Here is a 21,562-nt window from a genome sequence, read left to right on the forward strand (position 1 = left end):
TTTTGTTGCCTCGGAGAACCCACGAGGTCGTTTCATCTCGAGGCTGCCGATGCGCAGTCTCTTTTTTTTTCTTCTTGGGACTTCTTTGCGTGTCGCGCTGTCTTTGCGAGTGTGTGTGGATGTCGGCGCACTCGCAAGTAGTCGAGTCATGACGTCTATTCCGTGTACAGGTGTTTCGTGTGAGTCTACGACGAGGCGAGCCCCCCGAACCCGTGAATTCGCGAGTGTGTGTGAACTGAAACGAAGACAGGGAAAGCGGTGTGGGTAAGAAGTCGGGGAAGGACGGAAAGGAGTCATTTCCAAGTCTATACATGGATGAGGTGAGGAGTTCGCCTCTGATTACTACGGGCTTGAAACTGCGGCAAACTCGCGGGCGCTGCCCGGCGACGCTGCGGCCGACATACGCCTCGACTGTATGGAACCGCGTGACGGAAAAGGCCGGAGTGGGGGGTGGGGAAGCCGCGGAGGACTGGGGAGACTGCCGGATGATGTGTCACCGGGAACAAACAAACAGACGTTGTGCTGCCTGTTCAACACGCGCCGATCCTTTCTGGCTGCCAGGCAAAGCTTTAGGGTGGTAGACGCGAGATATGGGCTTTTTCTTTTTGTGTGTATTTTGCGGCTAGGCAGGCTGAGGGACGTTACCTCAACCCCTTTACAGAAAGAATAGGGCAGCACCAGACTTTGCGCCGAGGGTTGTGGAGCCTGGATTGTTGTTTTTCGTGTCTGCTCGGGAGACAGGACAGTGCCGACCTACGTATTTCGTATTTTTGTTCCCATGTGTGGTGTTTCACGCCAACGCTGTGGTTCTCTGGCCCGCACGTCTTTGTCTAGTTGCGGGCACGACACCGTTTTTTTTTTCATTTTTAGGGAGATGGTTCAACAAAGGCAGGAGGGTAGAAGGATGACCGGCCTGCCGACTTTGTTCTCGCATATGTAGGGTGCCCGTGATGGCCACGCAGAGCATGGAAACGCGGTCGGCGGGCCTCGAAGGCTGTTGTCCCGTCCGCTCGTGCTAGAAGGATAAGGAAGTGCACGTCTGTTGCATCGTGACTGTGTCTTTCCTCACCCTTCAGTGTCATCAACGCTCGTTCTCCCAGTTAAGAGGCCCGGCGTTGAACACTCTCTGCCAGACAACTGGCGCCGCGACTCCCTGAGAGCCCGAGCGGCTTCGAGTCCCTCGGCACCGAGAGACACCGCCCCCCCGCAGGGCGTTTCATCTCGCTGTGTTGCTCCACAAAAACAAGTCATCTACGCGTCCACGCAAATGCTCGCTATGCGTCAGCAGAAGAGGGGCCCCGACTGTGCAGTTCAGATACAAACTTCTAGGTTCGATACGAAGTGCGGCAGCGGGGGGGGGGGGGGGGGGGGGGGGAGCGAAGCAAGGGATCGGTGGTAGCACATGCAAGCTACACTATTCAGGCGACCTGCCCACTGGCAGCTCCACAGGTCGTTCGCCAGCAGCAGCCCCCTGATCTTAGGGGCGCCCCGCCCGCGCGGGGACATGGACACCTTTCCAGGCACATCGGCAGAGTCGCATTCTAGCTCGCTAGGTATTCAGAAGACTACGCAGGAACACACGAGAAGGACGACGGCGGTACCACTGGCCGCCTTTACTGTGGCGGATACACATTTCTCAGGGCAGTTCTGGGCTGGTTGCCGTGCCACAGAGAAAGAGAAAGAAAGAGAGCCCAGCAGGGAGCGAGAGTCAGCGACCAGGCACGGTTTTACAGTGTGACGAGTGCGTCTGGCCCATGCGAAGAGCTCAAATAATATACGTAATTGTCGCAGCTGTAAAGCCTTGCCAAACCGACGTCCTACGCACTCTGCATGCATACAGAACTGCGGCTTCTGTTGCTGTCGGCCTCCTTCCTGCTGCAAAGTCCCTGGGTGAGACTCGATACGAACTGCACGCTCCCACCTAGCTCGTGTTGACCACGGGACTTTTCGACACCATTTTGCCTGTCACCCGGTCGCCTGAAGGCCACACTCTCCCCCAGCCGTCGTCACCCCGCGGGGTGGTGCCCACTGCTCTGTGGCTGGCGGAGCCGCGTCGCGTGGGCTCCGCCTTCTTTAATCGTCACCACTTGCAGCGCTGCGGCGACGTGTCCTCTCCGCCGAGGCCTGCACCACCCCTGGGCGTGCGCGGAACGAGGCCTTTTCCCCTGCCGTCGCTTTTCGCCGTCGGCGACCCCCGCGGCAGCGGCCAGGTACAACTCGTCAGCGCCTTCGTGAGGAACTCAACGGCTGCCCGCGCGAAGAAAACCCGCGGCTTTGACCCTGAGAACACCGCAGGAAAAGAGACTCGCAGATGCAGCCCACGTGCGAACACGGGACAAGTCACCAGCGCCCGACTCCGGTCTACAGGCTCACGCTTGCCTCCCTATATATATACATACATATACAAATACAGTCAGTCATACACAGAGTTACACAAGTACATACAGAGTGCCATCCATCCATCTCTGCGCGCATGTATACGACAGAGATGCATGCTACTCCGCACACATATAAGAGGAGGGCATTCCTGTGCAGATACACCAGTGCACCTATGCACGATCTACTGCACAGAAGGTCATTGTCTACATGGCCTTAGATCATGCTTCGCAGCTGTTAACACCATGCGGCTTTGATGGGCTTACACACGCACACGGCCGGAGAATGAGAACAGGTATGCAGCACGCGTGTACCCACTCAGGCCGCCTCTCCACTTTTCTGGTTCTCGGTGTGATCATCCGCGGGGGGCCCCAGACGACGAACCCCGCGCGCCCTCCGCTGACCTGCGAGATGAGTGCAGTGAGAGCCGGTCTGGGTGACCGCGAAGGCGACGTTTGCGTTCCTGCGGAGACAAACGAGGCACAGGAGGGCAAAGATATCGAACGAAAGCGTCACGTGAAGACCGAAGCGGGGGGCTGTAGGGGAAGGGGGGGGGGGGGGGGGGGGGGGGGGGGGGGGGGGGGGGGGGGGGGGGGGGGGAAGGTGGGAGTCGCATCTGTCTTGGGGCCTGCTCCCAGGCTCGGACTCGCGCCGTGTACCCACCGCTCAGCCCGCCAGTGAGTGAACTCGCCCGCTGTGCTGGCGTAGCTATTCCCCGGCGGCGGACTTCCGCGGTTGGGGACCTGCCGCTGCGCCCCGCACTCACCGGCAGCAGGCGAACAGATCCACGGCTTTGAAGTCGCTAATAGGGTCATCCATCGCCATGAAAATGAGCGCGGGAACGGGAAGTTTGTCGAGCCTCGCAGCGGCGGCCGAGAAGTCGTCGTAGAACTCGGAGACACCTCCTGGATATCTCGGCGTCAACCTCCAGTAGACCGCCGGACGCGTGTGCGGAGCGTCCTCGCCTTTCCACCACGGTCTCGAGTGCTCGACGTGCGTCTCCTCCTCACTGACCGCCGAAACTGAACAGGAGTGCGACTCGCTCCCGCTCTCGCTCTCTCTGGCATCTTCGTCTCTTCCCAACCGACTGGCGCACTCCGCATGCGCCGGGCTCGCGCAGGCTGAGCGGCTCGGGAGGCTCTCCCTCCCGCAGGTAGAAGAGCCTGCAGGCTCAATCGCGCCTCGAGAGGGGACGACCCAGCCGCCGCGCGCCTGTGCGCCGGAGACCGGCGCAGGGGGCACCGGACGGCGCGGAGCGGCCGCGTCCGCGGGGCCGCGGTCGCACGGCGAGAGTAGCTGCACCTTTTCCAGGCGGAGAGCGTTTTGAGCCAGCCAGCAATCCACCTCGTAACTGCTTCGGCACGCGAGGAGGGGCTGCCGTTTCTTCACCCTGCAAGGCCATGCGGCCGCATCATAAACAGCGTCGCCGTCTGCTGAGGAGCCCAAGGCTCCAGGCCCTCGATGGTCAGGCGCCTCCCAAGAAGGGGGGTGCGGCGCCCCTTCGAAAAACAGGGCCTCCGCGTACGCAGCGAGCCATCGCTGCAAGGCACAAGGGCAGCAGAAATGCGAGGGGAACGAAGGCGGAAGGGACATCAGTCTGCGCGTCGGGGAGTTGGCAGACTGCGCCACCGGAGGGGGTGTGCCGCTATGTCCCGCTTCCTCTCCACTCTCGGAGCCATAACAACCTCGAAAGTTCCGGGGAGACGCGTCCTCACCTTCCTGCCTGTTGACCCTCGAAGCTGTTGTTCGCTTTTGTTCTTTCGCGCCTGCTGGGCTGGCGAACGCAGCCGCTAGGCAGCTAGCGAGACCGTGCAGCCACGACACGAGGCCGTCGGTAGCCAACGCCTCGAGGCATAGCCTGTCAAAGAGGCCGGCGAACGACGCGTTGCGCCGCTCGCTGCTCTGATGCATGTCCAGGAGAGGCCCTACGCAGACGACTGCGCTCAGAATCGACGCGATAGAGACTCCTGGATCAGGCTGCAGAGCCCAAGAGTGAAGCCCCTGAAGGCCAGCTGCGTCTCGGCCGGGGCCGCCCTGAAGGCCCACGTGCGGCTGAACAGAGACACTCTGTGCCGACAGCGCATGCGCCTCCGCGGGCGCGCTCGGCGCCTGCGGGAGGCCGGCAGGGAGCGCGCCCGAGGACGGGCCTGAACCAAAGGGCAACAACGGCAACACAGACGAAGCTGCTGAGGCGAAAGCCGGGGCTGCGAACTGCTCGGGGCGTGTGTCTGGTGCCTCGGATGCATCCCGCGAAGCAGACGAGAGCGCGGCGTCGCCAGCAGACGCCGTGAAAGGCCTCTTCCGCTTGCGGGCGGCCGAGGCGCGACTCCACAGCCCGCCCAAATAGCTCAGCGCGGCAGCACCTGTGGAGGCGACTTGTAGCGACGACGCCAGCGAAGAAGATGAAAGAGACTTCTGCTGACCAACCACGGCGGAGGCGCCCGCCGTGGCCTCCGTTTGCCCTTTGAGGTGTCTCGAGTCAGAGGACTCGGTGCCTTGAGAGAACAAGCTGAAGCTGCGAGAAGGCGAGGGCCCTCGCGCGGGGCCGAAGGACGCGCTGACGGCGCTGGACGGGAAGACGTGAGGGAATGGAAGCCCCCCTGGCAGTTTCGTCCGCAAGTAGGATGACGAAGCCAGTTGTGCCCGCCGATCACTGCGCCTTTTCCGCCGAGACGCTGCTGCCTCATCTTCTTCCGTACAGGCCACCCCGCCCTCGCTGCTGGCCGCCAGCGGAGCCCCAGCCTCTCCTGAAGCCGCGCGCACGGGACTTCCATCCACAGCAAGGCCTCCCGAGCAGACTGAACGATCCACGCCGCCTTCTCCGCTGTCGCCCTCAACGGCTCCCCCCGTCTGAACCTCCTCTGCTGGCGTCTGGCAGTCAGTTGCGCCTGGTTTTCCGTGGGTGCGCTGCGGGGGAAGCGCTTCGCCTTCTTCTTCTTGTCCTCCACGCGCGTGCGAGGCAGTGGCGCTGCCAATTGCTGCATCTTCCGTCCGGCGTGGTGGTGTAAGAGGAGCCATTCCGCGTCCACTGCCGCTTTGGTATGCGACGCCCAACTCCGCTGAGCGTCTCCCCTCTGTGGCCGCTTCTCCGCATCTCGCTGTTCTTTCCTGCTCTTCTGCGGATCTCGCGCGGCCTTCCGCCTCTGCGTTGACCTCGGCGTCGCGGGGGGAAGGGCCGCCATCAGCGCCGCGAGGAGACGCGAGTGCCTGAAACCTTCGTGGCGCTCTGTCGCTTACATCGTTCCCTCCCTCCGCGGAAAATTGGCCGTGACGTTCGTCCCCCCATGCACACTCTCGCCTCTCTCTCGAGGAGTTCCCCTCAAGCTCCTGCTCGGTTCGCAAAGGGTTCCTTTCATAAGCCAGTTCGTTGACGTGTGCTGTCCCTTTGCATGCGGCATCCGCAGCTGCGACGCGCGCGTCTCCGTGCCTCCCCTCTTCTTTTTCTCTCGCCGCCAGAGAGTCGCCTGCGTTCTCGGCGAGCGCTCTCTCCGCTCCTCGACGCGCCGCGTTGTGTCTGCCGCTTTCTGTGTGGTTTTCTCTTTCTGCCGCCCCCCCGCTTTGCAGCCGAGCGTGTCTCCTCTCCGCCCGCCGCTGCTCGTAGGCCAGAGCCGTCGTCGCACACGGAAAGGGCCCGAAGCCGCGACAACAGCCGCAGCACGCGGGGGGCAGAACTGTCGGCTGGAGCGCGACCCCCGGAGGCGCGACCGCGGCCACTGGAGCCCTATCCGGCAACGCGTGACGCGCAGACGAAGGCGTAGAGGCAGTGGAGGCAGAAGAGGCGGCCTTCAGATCAAATGGCGAAGCATGAGGCGCGAACGGAGGAGACGAGAGGGCGCACGCGGCTGACGGCGAGGGCTGCGCAGCACGGGCGAAGAGACGGTCGGAAGGAGACAGAGGAGACAGGAGGCGCAGGAGAGTGTTGCCGCCGTGAGAGAGGCCTATCGCCGCCATAGGCAGATGAGGACAGAGTGAGTGGACGTAAGACATGACGAGCTGGACGCACACACAGGAGAATGACAAGAAGCCCAATGAGACTCAGACTGCCGAGCCTCTTTTCTGAAGGTCGACTTCGGCTCCACCGCCTCGCCCAGGGTATCCACCGTTCTTTCAAGACAGGCGAGCACGATACCGACATCGGATATGCACACATACATCCCTTCAAATCCATAAGTGAATCTCTATCAACGCATGCACATGTTTGTCGCAATCTGCATGTGCCCGCTGAGGCGTGATGCGGAAGTCTACAGCCCTGCATGCAGCTGCTGCTACGTCTGGTCTCAAAAAAAGCATCTACACATCTGCACCTGCTGGTAAAAGAGAGTCCAAAGAAAAATGCCTTCAGCTCGCTCCCCCTCCTCCAGCCGCCTGTCTCGCTAGCCTGGACGCCGCGAAACTCGATGGGCAGCAGAGCCGCGCAAGGCCTCCTGGGGTGACGCGGCGCCACCGGCGCTCCACAGGGATGGGCAACGGCCGTAGGACTCTGGCAGATCGCATCGGAGCCCTGTCAGAAACCCTGAACTAAACCCTAACCAGCGAATGGACCCCGCCGCAGAGAACACCAGGAGTCCCGCGACACGGCATGTAAGCCTCTGCTTCCACTGCAGCTTACTCGCAGCTCCTCGCTGGGATCTTCGGCGAGGCCGCCGCTGCCGCTCATCGATAGCGGCGGCAGCAACTCCCTCTCTTCGTCTTCGCTTTGGCTTTCGTCCCGCAGCCCAGGCGCGCCATCCCCTGCATTCACCGCTCGCCCAGCCTCGGCAGCCGCCCCATCTCTCCGCAGGCGCTGCGCACGTGCTTGCTCCGTCTCGCGGCCCTTTGAGCGCTGCCTCAGATAGGCCTGCAGCGACCCCCCCGTGGCGGCGCGGTGCGCGCTGAGTCTCAGCACGCAACAAATGAATCCGGCCCGCGCCGCCGCGTCGGCGATCGAGGCGGTTTGGATGGAGCAGGCCGACGGCAGCTCTGCGTCGCCGCCCGCCAGGACCTCGCCATCGGACGACGATGTTGAGATCGGAAGAAACGCAGTTTTTGCTCCGCCTAAGCCTGTCATGAACTCGTCGCCGACGATGAAAATCAAGCCGCGGAAGTGGAGATACGGGCTGTGAGGGGGGATGTCATCTGCCTTTCCCCCGCGTCGATCTCGTGGAAAGCGCCGCTCGCCTTCATCGTCTTTTTCTGCAGCGTCTTCCCTCGGGTTCCAACGCCCTGCTTCAGACGCCGAGCCTTCACGCCGAATCCCTTTACGAGGGTCGCATGGAGGCCTGCCGTTGTCGTCGTCTCCTCGCAGCTCCCTCCTTCGCTGCGAGCCCTGGCGACGGTCGTCGCGTCCTGCGTCAGTGCTTCGCCAAACCCGCGCCTCTTCAGCTCGCAGCACGGCGTTTCGCCCTTCGTTCAGCGCCTCTTTTCCGCCGTCGCGCCGCTCGTCGTCACTTGGCGCCGCGCACCTTTCCACCCGTCGTGGGGCTTCCGCGCGTCTGCCCGTGCGCCGTCTTCGCTCGGCTCGCGCCGCTGGCCTTGCTTCAGGCTCGCTCCGGCCTGAGGCGCACTCTCCTCGCCCTTGGCGGTCGCTCGCGCCTCTCCCAGCGGCCGCTGCCTCGCCCGCCGGGCGCGCCACAGTCCGCAGGCGCTGCGCACGCTCGCGGGTTTCTTGTTTGTGTTTCTGCAGAGAAAAGGCGGCCATGGCGAACGTCGGCAAGAAGATCCAGTCGACAGCCGAAATTGCGCCGGTAACCGGGTGCTGCAGCAGCTGCCGGTGGGCGGCGAGGGCAGGCCGCTGCGGCAGATTCGCAAAAAGGGTGAGACTGTTGCACAGCGAGGCGAGCGCCGCGACGAGCGCGGAAAGCCACGCGCCTGCGGGCGCGCGAAACAGAGGCGAGCGCGACAAAACGGCAGCCGACAGTGAGGCGAACGAGGCGGGTAGCGCACTGCCAAACGCGGGCGACGCGGGCGACGCAGGCGTCTTCCGCGACCCATCTGTGTGGGGAGCCGTGCTCAATCGGCGACGGAGAGACGAAAGGACGCCGCGAAGGCATGCGCCTAGCCAGGACGCGAGGCGATGCGGAAGCGAGCGGAGAGCATGCAGCGCGCCGCAGTAGAGCGCCTGAGCGCCGTCGGATAGTGCGCTGTGAGAAGATGAACGCGAGGGGGCTTGCCGCGGCTGAAGACTGAGGAAAAGAAAGAAGTGCTGCAGCGCGGTGGCGAAGACGTAGAACGGTGGGCGGTACGAGCGACGAACGAACTCGCACCTGCAGAACGGATCGAGGATGACATGGCGGCAAATCAGCGAACGGTGACTCTACATACAGATCGACCGTGAGGGCGAAAACGACGTAGACAAACCAGCGATGCAAACACAAAAGAGCTCCCACGTGCGAACCGCTCACCTATACACACACAGAGACGCTCCCATGACGCTTCCATGACACATCGCTCTATCTGTATCTATATCTATCTACATCTTTATCTATATCTATACCTATATCTATCTATCTATCTATGCACGTATACATATGCTGCAACGCAGCCCGCCCCTCCTGCCACGCCTATCTCTGAGTCGTTATGCGCTGTCCGCCAACTCAATTCCGTTTATAGGGCGACGCAAGCTTATCTAGACATCACGCCACGGGTCGCGGCCGCTTCCAATATGTGCGTAGTTCCACACACACACTTATCTTTGTGAAACGCGTATCTTCGCAGGCGCGGAGGCACCAGGCGTGACTTCTCCTCAGACGGCGCGACCCCACAACCGGACTAAAGAGAGACTAGACACACTGGCAAAGCCGTTTTCCAATTTTTCGTCTCTCCTGTCTCGCCTTACTGCTGAAGCGTGGACGTCATGAATGGTCCACAGAAGTAGAGATTCACTCGCGACAAGTTCGTCAGGTCGAGATAGCACCATGCGGCCGTCCCCAGGAGGGCAGCGCCAGTCGCCACGCCGTTGATGGACAACGAGAAAGGGACGGCGAGCATCCAGAGGAGAGCCGAGAGAAGCCCGCGCCCAAGCGAGGTGCAGAGGAAGAAGAACGCCTGTGCGGCGACAAGCGCGAGGGCAAGGCAGACCTCGAGGAGGGAGTGGAGACTGCAACCGACGACCCGCAAAGCGCCTGACCACCAGCAGGGGGGCGCGAGCGCACAAGTCAGCCATGAAAAGGGAGAGACGGGGAGACACGGGAGCAGAGACGCAGACGCACCCAGCCGCGAGCTGAAGCTGAAAGACGACAAGGAAGGAGACGCGCGTTCAAACCCAAGAAACGCGAAAGAGGAAAGCCACGAGGGCGACTCGGCGAGTTGTCCCTTCTCCGCCTCCCCCGCCTCGCCTCCATTGCCCTCGACAGACGCTGAAGCGGAAAGGTCCGCAGAAGCTGAGGCAGAAGGAGACCTTCCAGACCACACCGGAAAGGCTGAAAACAGCGACGAGGACGCGGCTCGCTCAGCCCTTCCCCCACCCAAACCAGCACCAGGATCGCCTCTGGCGAACGACAGAGAAGGTAGCGGCGCTGGCCACGAGGCCGCCGAAGAAGAGGCAGAAGACGCTAGCGCGAAAGACGGGGCTGACGGAAACAGCGAAATACAAGACAACGAGGGAGAAGAGGAACGAAGGGACGAGGAAGCGCCTTGACCTTCTCGGTGCGGCGCTCGTACGACGCGCGGAAGAAACGCGACAGACGCCAGCAGGAGACAGGCCAGCAGAAGAGCGAGAAGACGCGCCACAGGGCGCCAGCGGCCCTCCATCTCCTCTCCCTTCAACTGCATGTGCCTCACTCACGGCCGCATCGCATTCTCTCCCTGCCCTTCTCTCCTGTCAGGTCTGCCTCCGCCGCTCCCAGTGCCTTCACGCTCTGCAGCGCAGTTGATTGGCGGTCGAATGGTGCAGACACAGACCGCTGACAGAAACGAGACAGGCCTCGTCGCCCACAACCTGCCATGGGCATACGGATCCGCAGCAGGCAAAGCAATATATATATATATGGCTCAACAAGCTCGTGACTTTCGCTTGTCCCCTACAAGAACGCAGGCGGCTTCGGGGCTGCTTGGTACAGATATAAACAGTATAGAACACCTTAAACAGACATATACAACGATATATAGATAAACATATATATATTTGTATATAATATGTAACTGTTCATTCAATACACTGGAAAAAGACGGGGCAGCGGGGGCGCACTTTCGAGTCTGGTGAGAAAGGCCAACTGCGCGGCACGCAATCCGCCAGAAACTATGAGCAAATCGAATGGCCTCTTCGTTTCTTTGAGGGAGAGAAATGAGACTTACAAAGGGGCGAACCCGCCATTCGAGCCGGAGCCTCGCAGCTGACCGCACCGGCGCCGCGCAAAACTTACGGGACCTCCGGAGACGACACGTAGTGAAGGCAGAAAAGCCTACTGCGTGGCTGCCAGGAGCGGCGACAGACCAAAAGAAGGGCTCATCAACCGCCGCAACAAAGCCTCAGTTTGGAGAGCGCGTAGTTTGCACACGAAAGAGAGAAAAATGTGACAAAAGACCGACGCAAGGATGTGCTCAACTGTCGGAGGTGAGAAGACCTGTTTCACCCCGTCTGTTGGTCTGTCGTCTCAAAGCACACATTTTGAGAAGACATCTCTCTGTGGATAGCGGCCGGTGTGCAGGCAGGGCAGATGCGCATCCGCGGCGGCACAATCTCTCTGCACGTTGTGGAAAACGCGCTGCAAAGAGGATTTGTATATGGAGATTCTTTGCAGATGAGCGGGTCACTGCCTTGCGCATCAAGCAGGCCTTTCTCCACGCTTTCCGTCTTTGCTGTCCCGCGAGCTTTTTCTGCGAAAAGCGCGAGGCGACGTCGCAGCTCGCTCGAGTGTCTACGCGTTGCATGCATGCGGCCAAACTACGCACTTCCTATATCGAAAAGAAATTACAAATTTAGAAAGGCATGGATACTTTTTCCCTAGGGCCCTTCCAAGCTTGACGCCGCCACTCCAGTTCTGTATTGTTTTTTCCTCTTCTCCTCCTCTTTCCTCCGGTCGCGCGTCTACGCTGGGAGTTCGGTGTCTCGTAGGCACGCTGAGCGGTCTTGTCCCTCTTACACAGGTTTTTATTTTCATCTGAACGAGAGACGGCGTGCAACGAGAGCTCACGACCAGAGTGATCGACTGCTGGCAGGTTGTTGTTTTGTATTTTCAGGTGCTTCCCGCCTCAAGGGATTCCATTGCCATATATGTTTATGTATGCGTCTGCGCGTACACGCTAGTAACCCGTGTGTGTGTGTGTGTGTGTGTGTGTGTGTGACATTACACGGCGGTGTCCACACGCACGAAAAACACCTTTTAATTTTTTAAAATTTATCGCGGCTGCATCCAGGTCGCGACTGGAGGGAGAAGGTGTCTGGGGGGTCTTCGCTGTCGTTTGGAGCGTGCGACGAACCCTCTCGGATTTCAGTTTTTGTCACACGCGGCAAAACGCGGAATCGACGGGAACGAGCAGAGCTGCTGCACGAGAGACAGAGAAAGAAAGACGCGAGAGCATGGGATCAACAGAACAGACAGGCGAAGGAACGGAAGTTTCCCCGCCTCGCTTCCTTCTTGGAAAATGGAGGTAGCCCAGGCGACGATCCCGCGTCTCTCGCTGCCTCTCTCTCTCTCCTCTCCTTCTTCGGTTTCTTCTTCAGCTTCTGCTTCCTCTTGTCTGCCATCTGGGCACTGTCCATGGGAGCGGAGGGGCGTGACAGGGGCCGTTGCGGATGCTGCCGCGCCAGTTTCCGCTCTGCCTGCTTCCTCTAGCCCCGTTTCACCTGCCGTCTCCGCAGGGTCTCCTTTCTCGTCTTTGTTGTATGTTTCGTCCTCTGCGGGTGCGAGCCCGCCATTCGTCTCCTCTTGCTCAGGTGACTGGAGCCCTTCAAAGTGTGTGCCGGCGCGCGCAACCCCGCGACGATGGCATCCGAGTCTCGCTTGCCTAGTCAGTGTCGCTCTTGGCCTCGCCTTTGCCGGTCTACACTCTCTCGGCTCCCCGTGCACGCTTCCCTCTTCCTTTGTCGTTCTTTCTGCCCCTACTCTCTTTCCTCTTGGTGCTCAGTTTCTGCTTCCTGCTTTCGCCGGTCTGCCCCTGTCGTGCGGCTCGTCACGTCTGCCTTTCTTCTTATCGTTTTCGTCTTTTGTCTCCGCCTCGACGCAACTTCATCTCGAGGGCGCGCCTCAGCCGCGCGCGTGCCGCCTCCCGCCTCCGCGTGGTGAGTTGCTCCGCCAGCAGGAGACCGCCGGGTCTCTGCGTCCACCCCTCCGCGCGCGCTGGAGCTCGGGGCGTTCGGTTGCGAACTCGTTTTCTTCGCCTCTGTCTTTTCTAAACCCGACGACACCTCCGCATCTCTCGCGGCGCATTCCGCTGGCGCCGCTTCCCCCTTCAGCCGGAGTTTCTCTGCCGTCTCTCGCGTCTTCGCCCGCGACGGCGCATCTCTCCTCGCCGAGCCCGGCGCGCTCGCCACCTGTCTCTCCTGTTCACGCATTCCGCGGCGCCAGCTTGCCTTTCTCGTCGTCGCGATTATGGTCTGCTTCTTCGCCTGCTTCTGAAGCGGCTTTTGAGTGTCCTCGGTGCACAGTCGTTCGCCACACTCGGCCTCCGACCGTCGTCGGCGACGTTTCCCTTCTCCGGCCTTCGGCTTCAGAGTCCGCGGCGTCGAAGCCTCAGACTCCTTCGCCCTCTCTTTCTCGCAAAGCCTCCCTCTCTTGTGATTCGTCTCTCTCGTCGATTTTCATCTCCAGCGCGTCGCCGTCTTCCACGTCGCCCACGGCGTCTGCCTCTTCCGCTCTCGCTTCCTCCTGCGGGCCTGCGGAGGCGCGCGAGCGAGAGAGCCTCAAAGGGCACGGCTGTGCGATGCGCGACGCGGCGGGCGCGTCTCTGCGCGGCCTCATTCCTGTGCGCGTCTATGCAGAACCTGAGCTAGCCAGATGTCTGCATCTCGCAGCTAGCGCTAGCCGGCGGCGTGTCTTCCTGCCCGTGGAGCGGCTGCTCGCCACACTCGCACACCACGCCCGCCGCGCGCGGACGGGGCCTGCGGAGACGGGCGCAGGGAAATCGCTGCCGGGAGAGGGTGAAGCGGAGAGAGGCGAACGCGCGCAGAGGGGGGAGAGACACGCTGCGATGGACGTCGCGGTGCGGGCTCAGACAGCGGGCGGGGGCCCTCGAGGTCGCGAGACGCCCGAGGCAGATTCTTGCGGGATGTCGAGCGCGCCTCTCACGCTCTCAGAAACTCTTGCAGCGATGCGACGCGTTCACTCCTGGGCAGACTTCTACGGAATCCCTCTGCGCCTGAGCTACAGATGGACTGAACGACAGCTGCGACCAGATGCCCCAGGCAGCGAGCGGCGCACGACAGACGGCGAGGCGCGAGCGGAGGGCGAAGACGCGGGGGAGAGCGAAGAAAGCGAAGACGAAGGCGGCGCGAAGAAAGTGCGAAGAGAGGGGACTGGAGAGGAGGAAAGCAGCCGCGAGGGGGCTGCAGAGGCAGGGGCACAGAGAGAAGGCCACAAGAAAGGATATGACAGGGAAGGACGAAGTGAAGAGGCGCATGTCCTCGACACGGATGAAGCCCTGCAGGCGTTCCTTGCGGAGGCCTTCGGCCCTGCTCTGCATGCGTACATGAAGGAGCCTCTCTGCACTCACGGCGAAGGCGAAGACGCAGCGTCTGTCTCTGCACACACGTGCGGCACCCTGCTCAAGCCGAGCGAAGAACGAACGAGCTTCGAAAGCCCCGGGGCGAGCGCAGGGGAACGTGACGACGAGGCGAAAGGAAAAAAGGACGACGTTACAAACAAGAGAAACGCCAAAGAATGGGAACCTTCCAATGAAGAGAAAGATCCGACCCCGCCTTCGACGTATCCTGTGCGTCTGTTGAAGTTGAAGCCTCGTCCGCCATCGGACTCGTCGCAGAACAAAGTTTTAACTTTCTACCTCATGCCGCCGCCTGCACCGCACTGGCCTCCACCGCCAGTGGCTCCCTTCCTGCTTCCCCCGCCGCGGCCTAGCGCCGCGGAGTCGTTTGATTCCGCGTCTTGCCTGCCTGCCTCGCTCTATCCACCTGTCTCGGAGTCCTTTCTTCCCGCGGTTGCTGCTTCCTCGCCGGCGGCGACAACGTCGCCAGCGGCCTCGTCGACCGGCGAGTCGCCCTTCCGCTTGCTGTCGTTCTACAAGTTCGTCGCGCTACGTTCCCCGGAGCGCCTCGCGCAGATTCTCCGCCTCCTGTGGACGCCGCTGGGCATTCTCGGACGCACGTACGTCGCTGTGGAGGGCGTCAACGGCCAGGTGGCTGTCCCCGTGGCGAGCCTCGCTCACTTCTTCGCTTCGCTGCGCCTTGTGCCGGAGCTGCGCCACGGCGTCGCGGTGAACTTCGACCCCTGGTCAATGACGCAGGCCGAGTACTTCTGCGACGCGGAGACAGGCACAGACGAGACTGCACGCCGAGAAGGAAGGCGCGAGCGCCTGGCAGAAGACCTCGCCGGCACGGAGGAGACGCGCGGCGCGAGTGAGGGAGCAGGCGTGCTCAAGGCGGGGATGCCGCGGGCGGCGCGCGGCGAAAGCGAGGGCGCACACGCGGCGGAAGGCGGGGAGGCCGGAGGCGCTGAAACCGAAGCGCGGCGGGGCTGCGGAAGTCCGGAGAGCGGCGCAGTCCGCACGGGCACCCCGCCCTTCCACGATCTGTGCATCCGCGTGCGTCATCAGGTGCTCGCTGACGGGGCTTCCGTGCCTAGCTCTCCCCTCCCCGTGGGCGCCGGGCTCGTGCCCGAACCCAGTCGCGTCTCAGCTGCCTGCGAGCAGCCCGCCGCTGCGCTGGCGCGGCCGCTGCCTTCTTCATCGGAGGCGTCGGCGGGTTCGCACGCTGCGGGCTGCCGGGAGGAGGACGGTGAGAGTCTGCGCGGCCTCGACTGGCACGACTGTGGCGTGGAGCTCGAGCCGCACGAGTGGGAGCAGAAGCTGAGTGAGCTGCTCGCGCTCCAGCGCGAAGCGGCGGCCGAAGCGGGGAAAGACCTGCAAGGCAGTGCGGCCGGAGGGAAGCCGAGAGAAGAAAGCGGAGAGGGAGAAGGCGGCGCAGAGCAGAGGGCCTCCGCGGCTGCAGCAAACGCTCAGGTGGCCATGCAGTCAGCAGACGCGGGTAGCAAGAAGAAACGCAAGAAGATCATCCTGCTGGACTGCCGAAACAAATACGAGTCGGACGTTGGCTTTTTCAAAGGCGCTGTGCCTCTCGACACGGAGGTCTTTTCTGAAAGCTTCGGAGATAAAGGCGCGATCAAGACAATCCTCTCCGAGTTAAACTTCCTCCCTCAGTCGACACAAGAAATAATGTCCCCCTCTGCCTCGCCCTCGTCGCGATGGGCTTCGCCTTCGCCGGCGTCTGCCTCTGCAGGAGCTCCGGGTGCCGACCGAGAAGGCAGAGACACACAGACAAGCGACGCACGAGAAGAAGAAGCAGCCAAAGAAGTGGAAGTCATGATGTATTGCACCGGCGGCATTCGCTGCGTGAAGGCGGGCGCGTATGTGAAGCAGAGCCTCGGCATTCCTCGGGTCTTCCGCCTCAAGGGCGGAGTTCTGCGCTACGCGGACTACCTGTTCAACCTCCAAGAAAAAGAAGAGAGAGAAAACACGAACCGTGGGTCGCCGCCACCCTCCTCTTGCGCTCCTCCGTCTTCTTCGCCGTTGTCGTCATCCTCGTCTGTCTCGGCTCCTGCTTCCTCTCCGTCATCGTCCGCCTCGCCTGCTTCACTCACCTCTTCTCATTCTTTCTCGTCCTATTCTCCCCCTCCCATCCCCTCTTCTTCTGCTTCGTCTGCTTCTGCTTCGTCTGATTCTGCTTCGTCTGATTCTGCTTCGCCTGCGTCGCGTGCGGCTGCGCGGGCGTCCTTTCTGGATCGACGCAGCTTCTTTTTGGGGAGCTTGTATGTGTTCGATGACCGCATGACGCGCCGCGTGACTTCGCATTTGTTTTCGCCCTGTTCGTCGTGCGGAGCGGAGCTTTCGGCGGCCTACGCGAACTGCGGAAATCCATCTTGTCACGCACGCGTGCTCCAGTGCGACGCCTGCGCACGGAGCCTCTGCGGCTGCTGCAAGGAGTCCTGCAGGAAGGCGGCGCTTTTGCGGATTGCAAAGTCAGGAACGCTCGACACACGAATCGCTGTCGAAGCAGACAACGCAGAGATGACTCACGCCGGCGAGAGGATGAACAAGTCAGACGACGAGGGAGCGCCGGCCTCATGCGAGCGGGTAGCGACAGACACCGCGCACACAGCGAGCCGTATCCCACACCTGGGAGTAGAAAAAAGCCGCGAGCAGCGAGGCGACAAGGAGCGCGCGCCTCAGGCGGCATCGCCTGACGGTTTTTTGGAAGCGGAGTCCGAGCCGCAGGAGGCGGAGATGGAGATGTTTTTCGCGGGCGAGAGTGAAAAACGCGAGAAGGCACGCGAGAGAAGAAGGCGCGTGCAAGAAAAACAGGCGCGAGCACGCGCGAAGTTCTTCCCGACTCAGCTCCGCCTCGCGGTGCTTCTCGAAGAAGGCGAAAGGGAGCGGAGGGAGCAAGAGAGGAGTGAGGAACTGACGGCGAAGCAGCAGAGCGCGGGGGGGCGAGAACTTGTGAAGAAGGGGCAGGCCGTCGTTGCAGGACTGGAGGTCGAAAGAGAGTCGAGAAGTGTCAGATTTAACCAGAGAGAGCGCGAGCCGCCAAGCGCCGTAGACGACGAGAGAGGCAAAGTGAACGGAGAAGACGCAGGAGCGGCAGTGGAGGACGGGTCGCGCAGGGCGGATGGGGAGATGGTGAGCACGAGAGCGACATCTCTTTCTAAGTCTCGCGCGCGTTCCTTCTTCTCGCTCGTGAGGCAGACAGTCAACGAGCTGTTTCCGCGGACGCGCAGCGCGGGTCACACAGCCCCATCCTGAACAGTACGTCTGGTCGGCTCTGTCTGTCCTCTGCGTTCTTCCGCCGTTGCCAACGAGACTTGTTCTTCTGTTTTGGACGGAGGCAGCGCAGAAAACTGCGTCTCTTGCTGGTTCGTTGCACTGCTGCTGCGCCACAAGCACGTGGTCCGCTTTGCCGGCTGCGCGGAGTTCCGCTATGCGGCCTACACACTCGCCCCCTCTGCGTCTCTCGTCTGTCCCCAGCACGCCGCGCGTTTGTGCTTTACGCGGCCGCTAACTCGTATTCCGTCGATGTGCCTGAAACCGATGCGAGCCTGGCAGCATCGACTCTTCGCTGGCCTTTCCCCGACCCTCCCGGGGGTGTCCATCAGGCGCCCAGATCTCAGTGCGGGCTTCTGGAGCCTCACGAGGCTTGCGCAAAACCTCAGACGTTGGTTTCGCGGCTCACGATTCTGTGTACTCGCAGCTAGGCCCACACACTGCCTTCGGTCGCCCCCAGCCCGCGCAGTTTCCTGTCGACTCGTTTCCTCCTTTTTCCTGCCTCTTTGCATGTGGTAGATACGCATGCGTGTGCCGGCCGGAAGCATGCGTGAGACGGCGTAGACGCCATTTGTAGCGAGGGAGAACGCGGAAGGGTGATTTAGGCACTCGTTCCCCGACTCCAGAGACTTGTCGTCGCCGCGTGTTTCGATCCTTAACGCGTCGCATGTTGGACCGAGCGCGGCGGGCTGTTTGTCGCTTTCGTTTGTCGCTTCAGACAGGACCGCGGCCGACTCTTTCGTCGTCGATCCCAGGGATCGGGAGGCTCGGGGATGCCCGCTTCTCGGCCGCTGTCTCTGCTGCGGAGCCGGTGCCAGGGGCCGGCGACGGCGCTGGGGCGAGGGGGGAGCTGGAGACAGGCGGGAGAGCCGGTCAGCAAGGAGAGAAAGACGAAGAGTCTCGGGAGTTTTTTCACGCTCTGGGGGACGAAGAGAAGGACGCCGAAGACGGCAGAGGAGAGGGTGATGTCTTTGCGCAGCTGCATGCTGAGGCCACAGCAGCTAGCGACGAATCGCCTACGCAGGGCCCTCTCCTGGAGGCGCTTCTCGCGGCGACGGAACGACTTGTGTGGGGCAACGACGGCGGCGACGAAACTTGCACGAGAGCGGAAACGCATCCAGGCCGCGACCGGGAAGGAAGCCGCTCTCGCGGACAGGGACGAGGGACTCAGGGAGCGGACGACGAATCGCAGCGGGCGTGTGAGAAGGACACGGCAGGTTCACAAATTCTCGATGTGAGGGAATGCAGAGAACGAAACGAAGCTGCTCCGGAAGCAGGCCCGCAAGGTTTGCAACTCGCCTGCGTGAAGCACGAAGAGGACAAATCCGAGCCGCCGACGCGACACGCTCCAGGAGGGCAGTGTGAAGTGTCTGGGAGCGCAGGGCCTCAGGCCAGGCCCTCGAACGTCTGCACAGTAGACGCCGAGTTGCAGCAGAAGGAGACGCGACGCAGCGCAGCGGCGAAGAGGCACGCAGCGCCTCAGGATGGCGAGGCAGTGGGCCAGAATCCTCTGAGAAGGGAAGCGACGCCCGTGGGCGCGAGGGACTCAGGGCCTTGGTGGAGCGACGGACTGCAGCAGCGGCTCCTCGCCATGTTGTCTCGGCTGCAGAGGCCTCGCACCATCCTCGAAATCGGGACATTCACTGGACTCTCAAGTGAGGCACCACGTCGTATCTGTACACGCCCAGATGCGCACTGATATACTCTCCTACGCACTCCATATGTATACACGCTTGGGCAGGAGAGAGAGGCATCTGCGAGAGGTATGTGCTTGCGCTTTGTGACAGCCTGGGCGACTCTAGGTTGAGCAAGGCATCCGCTTCGTTTCGTGTGGCGCTTTGCCTACTGGCCTGCGCGCACCGCTGCCTTGAGCGTTCCGTTTCCATCAGATGGCATCTTCGCAGACCTACACCTCCGCTATTGCCAGTCAGCTCGCGCCTGCGTACGCCTCTCTACCGCCGCATCTGTCGCGTTTTTGCATCTCTCCTCTCTGGAATCGAATGTGAGTGCAGCGCTGTCACAACGGCCGCCGGTGTGTGCCTGTGCTTCTCGTTGGCAGCGCTCAGCCTCGCCGAAGGTCTGCCCCTCCCTCGTGGCCTGCCTCTGAGAGGCGCACGGGACCACGCGGCTGACGGTGACCAACGAGAACGTGGAAGAGACAGTGACAGAAGGCGAGTGCAGCCTTCAGCCGAAGGAAGGAGATCTTCAGTCGGAGGGCACGCCGAGCAAACAAATCTGGGCCATGCCGCGGGACAGCATAGTTCGCAGCCGGACGAAACAGGGATGAGCCAGACGCACACGTCAGCGGCGTCGCCGCTTCTTGTCACACTAGAGCGGGACCCGCGCGCCGCGCAGGTGGCCTGCGCGCACTTCGCCTTGTCGCCGTACGCGGCTTACATTCGGCTCATAGAAGGAGACGCCAGCGCGATTCTACCGCTGCTACGGCGCCGAATAGAGCCGAGGATTCCAGAAGGAGGCCGGCGAGAGTCGCCTGCACTCGCGGCTGCGATGACGCACATAGCTGCAGAGGCCTCCACGGTCCACGGCCGCCAACGAAGCGAAGGATGCGGGAGAGAGAAAGACGCACGAACAGGAGATGACGACGGGACAAGCGGAGAAAAACGAGAGGAAGGAAACCAGAACGAGGCAAGAGAAGAGGACAAAGCTGTGGATGGAAATGGGGAAGACGGCCGAGACGCTGGCAGCCGAAGTACAGCCGCCGGAGCGGCCGGCGCGGGCGTGCGGGGGCATGAAAGAGACGAAGGGGACAAGGAGAGAAGGCGACACGCAAGGAACAGAGAAGAAGAGCTCACGGAAAACTGGTCGCGACCTGCACACATGGGAGATGTCGCCAGCAGTGGAGGCGGAGAGAAGGGGGGCAGGGCTTGCGTGATCGACCGGAAGAACCTCGACGGGCTCCCCGTCCCCAGCGGCGGTTTCGATCTGATTTTTCTGGATGCCAGCAAGCGGAAATACGCTGACTTTCTCTCGCACATTCTCCACCCAACACAGCCCCTCCTGGCGCCAAGCGGGCTCCTTCTCATCGACAACAGCCTCTTCAGAGCACGCCGCAAGAGTCTGAGTCTCTTCCCAAGGCGCACGTGCAGACGCAGCGAAGCCACGACGCCCTCGGGGCGCCTCAGATCCCGGGGAGACGGAGAGACCCCCGAGACGGTTGAACCCGCGCAAGCAACAGAGCGTGGAGAAGGAGACGCAGGTCGCGAGACCGAGCTCAGACGGAACGGGAAAGCGACACAGGTGGAGCTGACTCCAGCCGCGCAGCCCACACAGGCCGCTGCTTGTCGGCTTGTGGCGGGGCAGGCGAAAGACAGCGCAGAGAAGGAAACGAAAGTGGATTTCGACAGGAGAGACTGGAAGCTGCGCAGCAGAGATGGCGCGCAGCTGAGGACGGCAGCGGGGATGACTGAGGCATCGAACGAAGAACGAGACGCGTACGTAGACGCAGAGAAAGTGCAGGGCGAGGCGCCAGTGGACGAACGGCGGATGCGAAAGGAACTAAAGCGGGGGAGCCGCCTTGAGCAAATCGAAAAAGAAATGGAACGTGTGCGGTACATGTTGCATAACGACAGCCGCGTCACCCAGGTGAGCTCGGCAACGAGGCGACGCGCTTTTCACATTCCCTGTTTTTAGGGTGGCCGTAGGGTCCGACGTGGGTTGATCAAGTTTGATTCCATTCTTCATGTTTCATCGGACGGGCTCTATCTGTTTTCAGGTAAGAGACTACCATTGTGCATCAGCCTACCTTCAAATTGGCTTCGATGACGGCCGCTGTGGCGCCAGCTGCTTATATTTGTCGGACTAGTATGTGGCGTCAGCAGTATTTTGGCGGAAGAGTCTGCTGAAAACGCCTCCTTCGCGCTGTGTACGTGGCTATATACTTGTCTGCATACACCCGCTCGTTCGCTTCCCTGACAAGCTCATGCCGCCACGTACCTGTGAGTCTGTATTCAGCTGCATAGGTATTCACATATATATATATATATATATATATATATATATATATATCGCGCAGCTGTCTTTTGCTGCTTGTGCATGCTCACAGCATGCGCCGTTTTTGGCCTTCTGTCATGAGCCTCGCTGTTTCGATTTTTGTTTTGTTTCAGACTGTTCTTCCCGTACGCGACGGGCTCTCTGTCGTTACGTGGAGACAATGAGGCCTACATGAAAGAGATTGGTTGGCGCCACACAACTTATCGACACCAGAGTAAAAGCGAAAAAAAGTCACGTTTATGTGTACGGCTTCACACTTCCTCCAGGT

The 21,562-nt window shown here is 61.5% G+C and overlaps 2 protein-coding genes across 2 annotated transcripts; one reads left to right on the plus strand and one right to left on the minus strand.

Moving 5' to 3' along the window:
* Positions 1-2,080: 2,080 nt before the first annotated feature.
* BESB_005880 (uncharacterized protein) lies at positions 2,081-10,125 on the minus strand (the record flags this gene model as incomplete). Its single annotated transcript, XM_029359343.1, has 5 exons — positions 2,081-2,280; positions 2,781-2,839; positions 3,143-6,369; positions 6,986-8,618; positions 9,191-10,125. 5 exons carry the CDS (start codon positions 10,123-10,125, stop codon positions 2,081-2,083), a joined length of 6,054 nt encoding a protein of 2,017 aa, XP_029222256.1.
* A 1,812-nt stretch (positions 10,126-11,937) lies between these two features.
* On the plus strand, positions 11,938-21,458 carry BESB_005890 (uncharacterized protein; the record flags this gene model as incomplete). The annotated part of the gene is made up of 4 exons (XM_029359344.1): positions 11,938-17,142; positions 18,002-18,938; positions 19,343-20,886; positions 21,408-21,458. 4 exons carry the CDS (start codon positions 11,938-11,940, stop codon positions 21,456-21,458), a joined length of 7,737 nt encoding a protein of 2,578 aa, XP_029222257.1.
* Positions 21,459-21,562: the final 104 nt, after the last annotated feature.

This window comes from Besnoitia besnoiti, chromosome I (assembly GCF_002563875.1).
Source record: "Besnoitia besnoiti strain Bb-Ger1 chromosome I, whole genome shotgun sequence".
Lineage (NCBI taxonomy): Eukaryota > Apicomplexa > Conoidasida > Eucoccidiorida > Sarcocystidae > Besnoitia > Besnoitia besnoiti.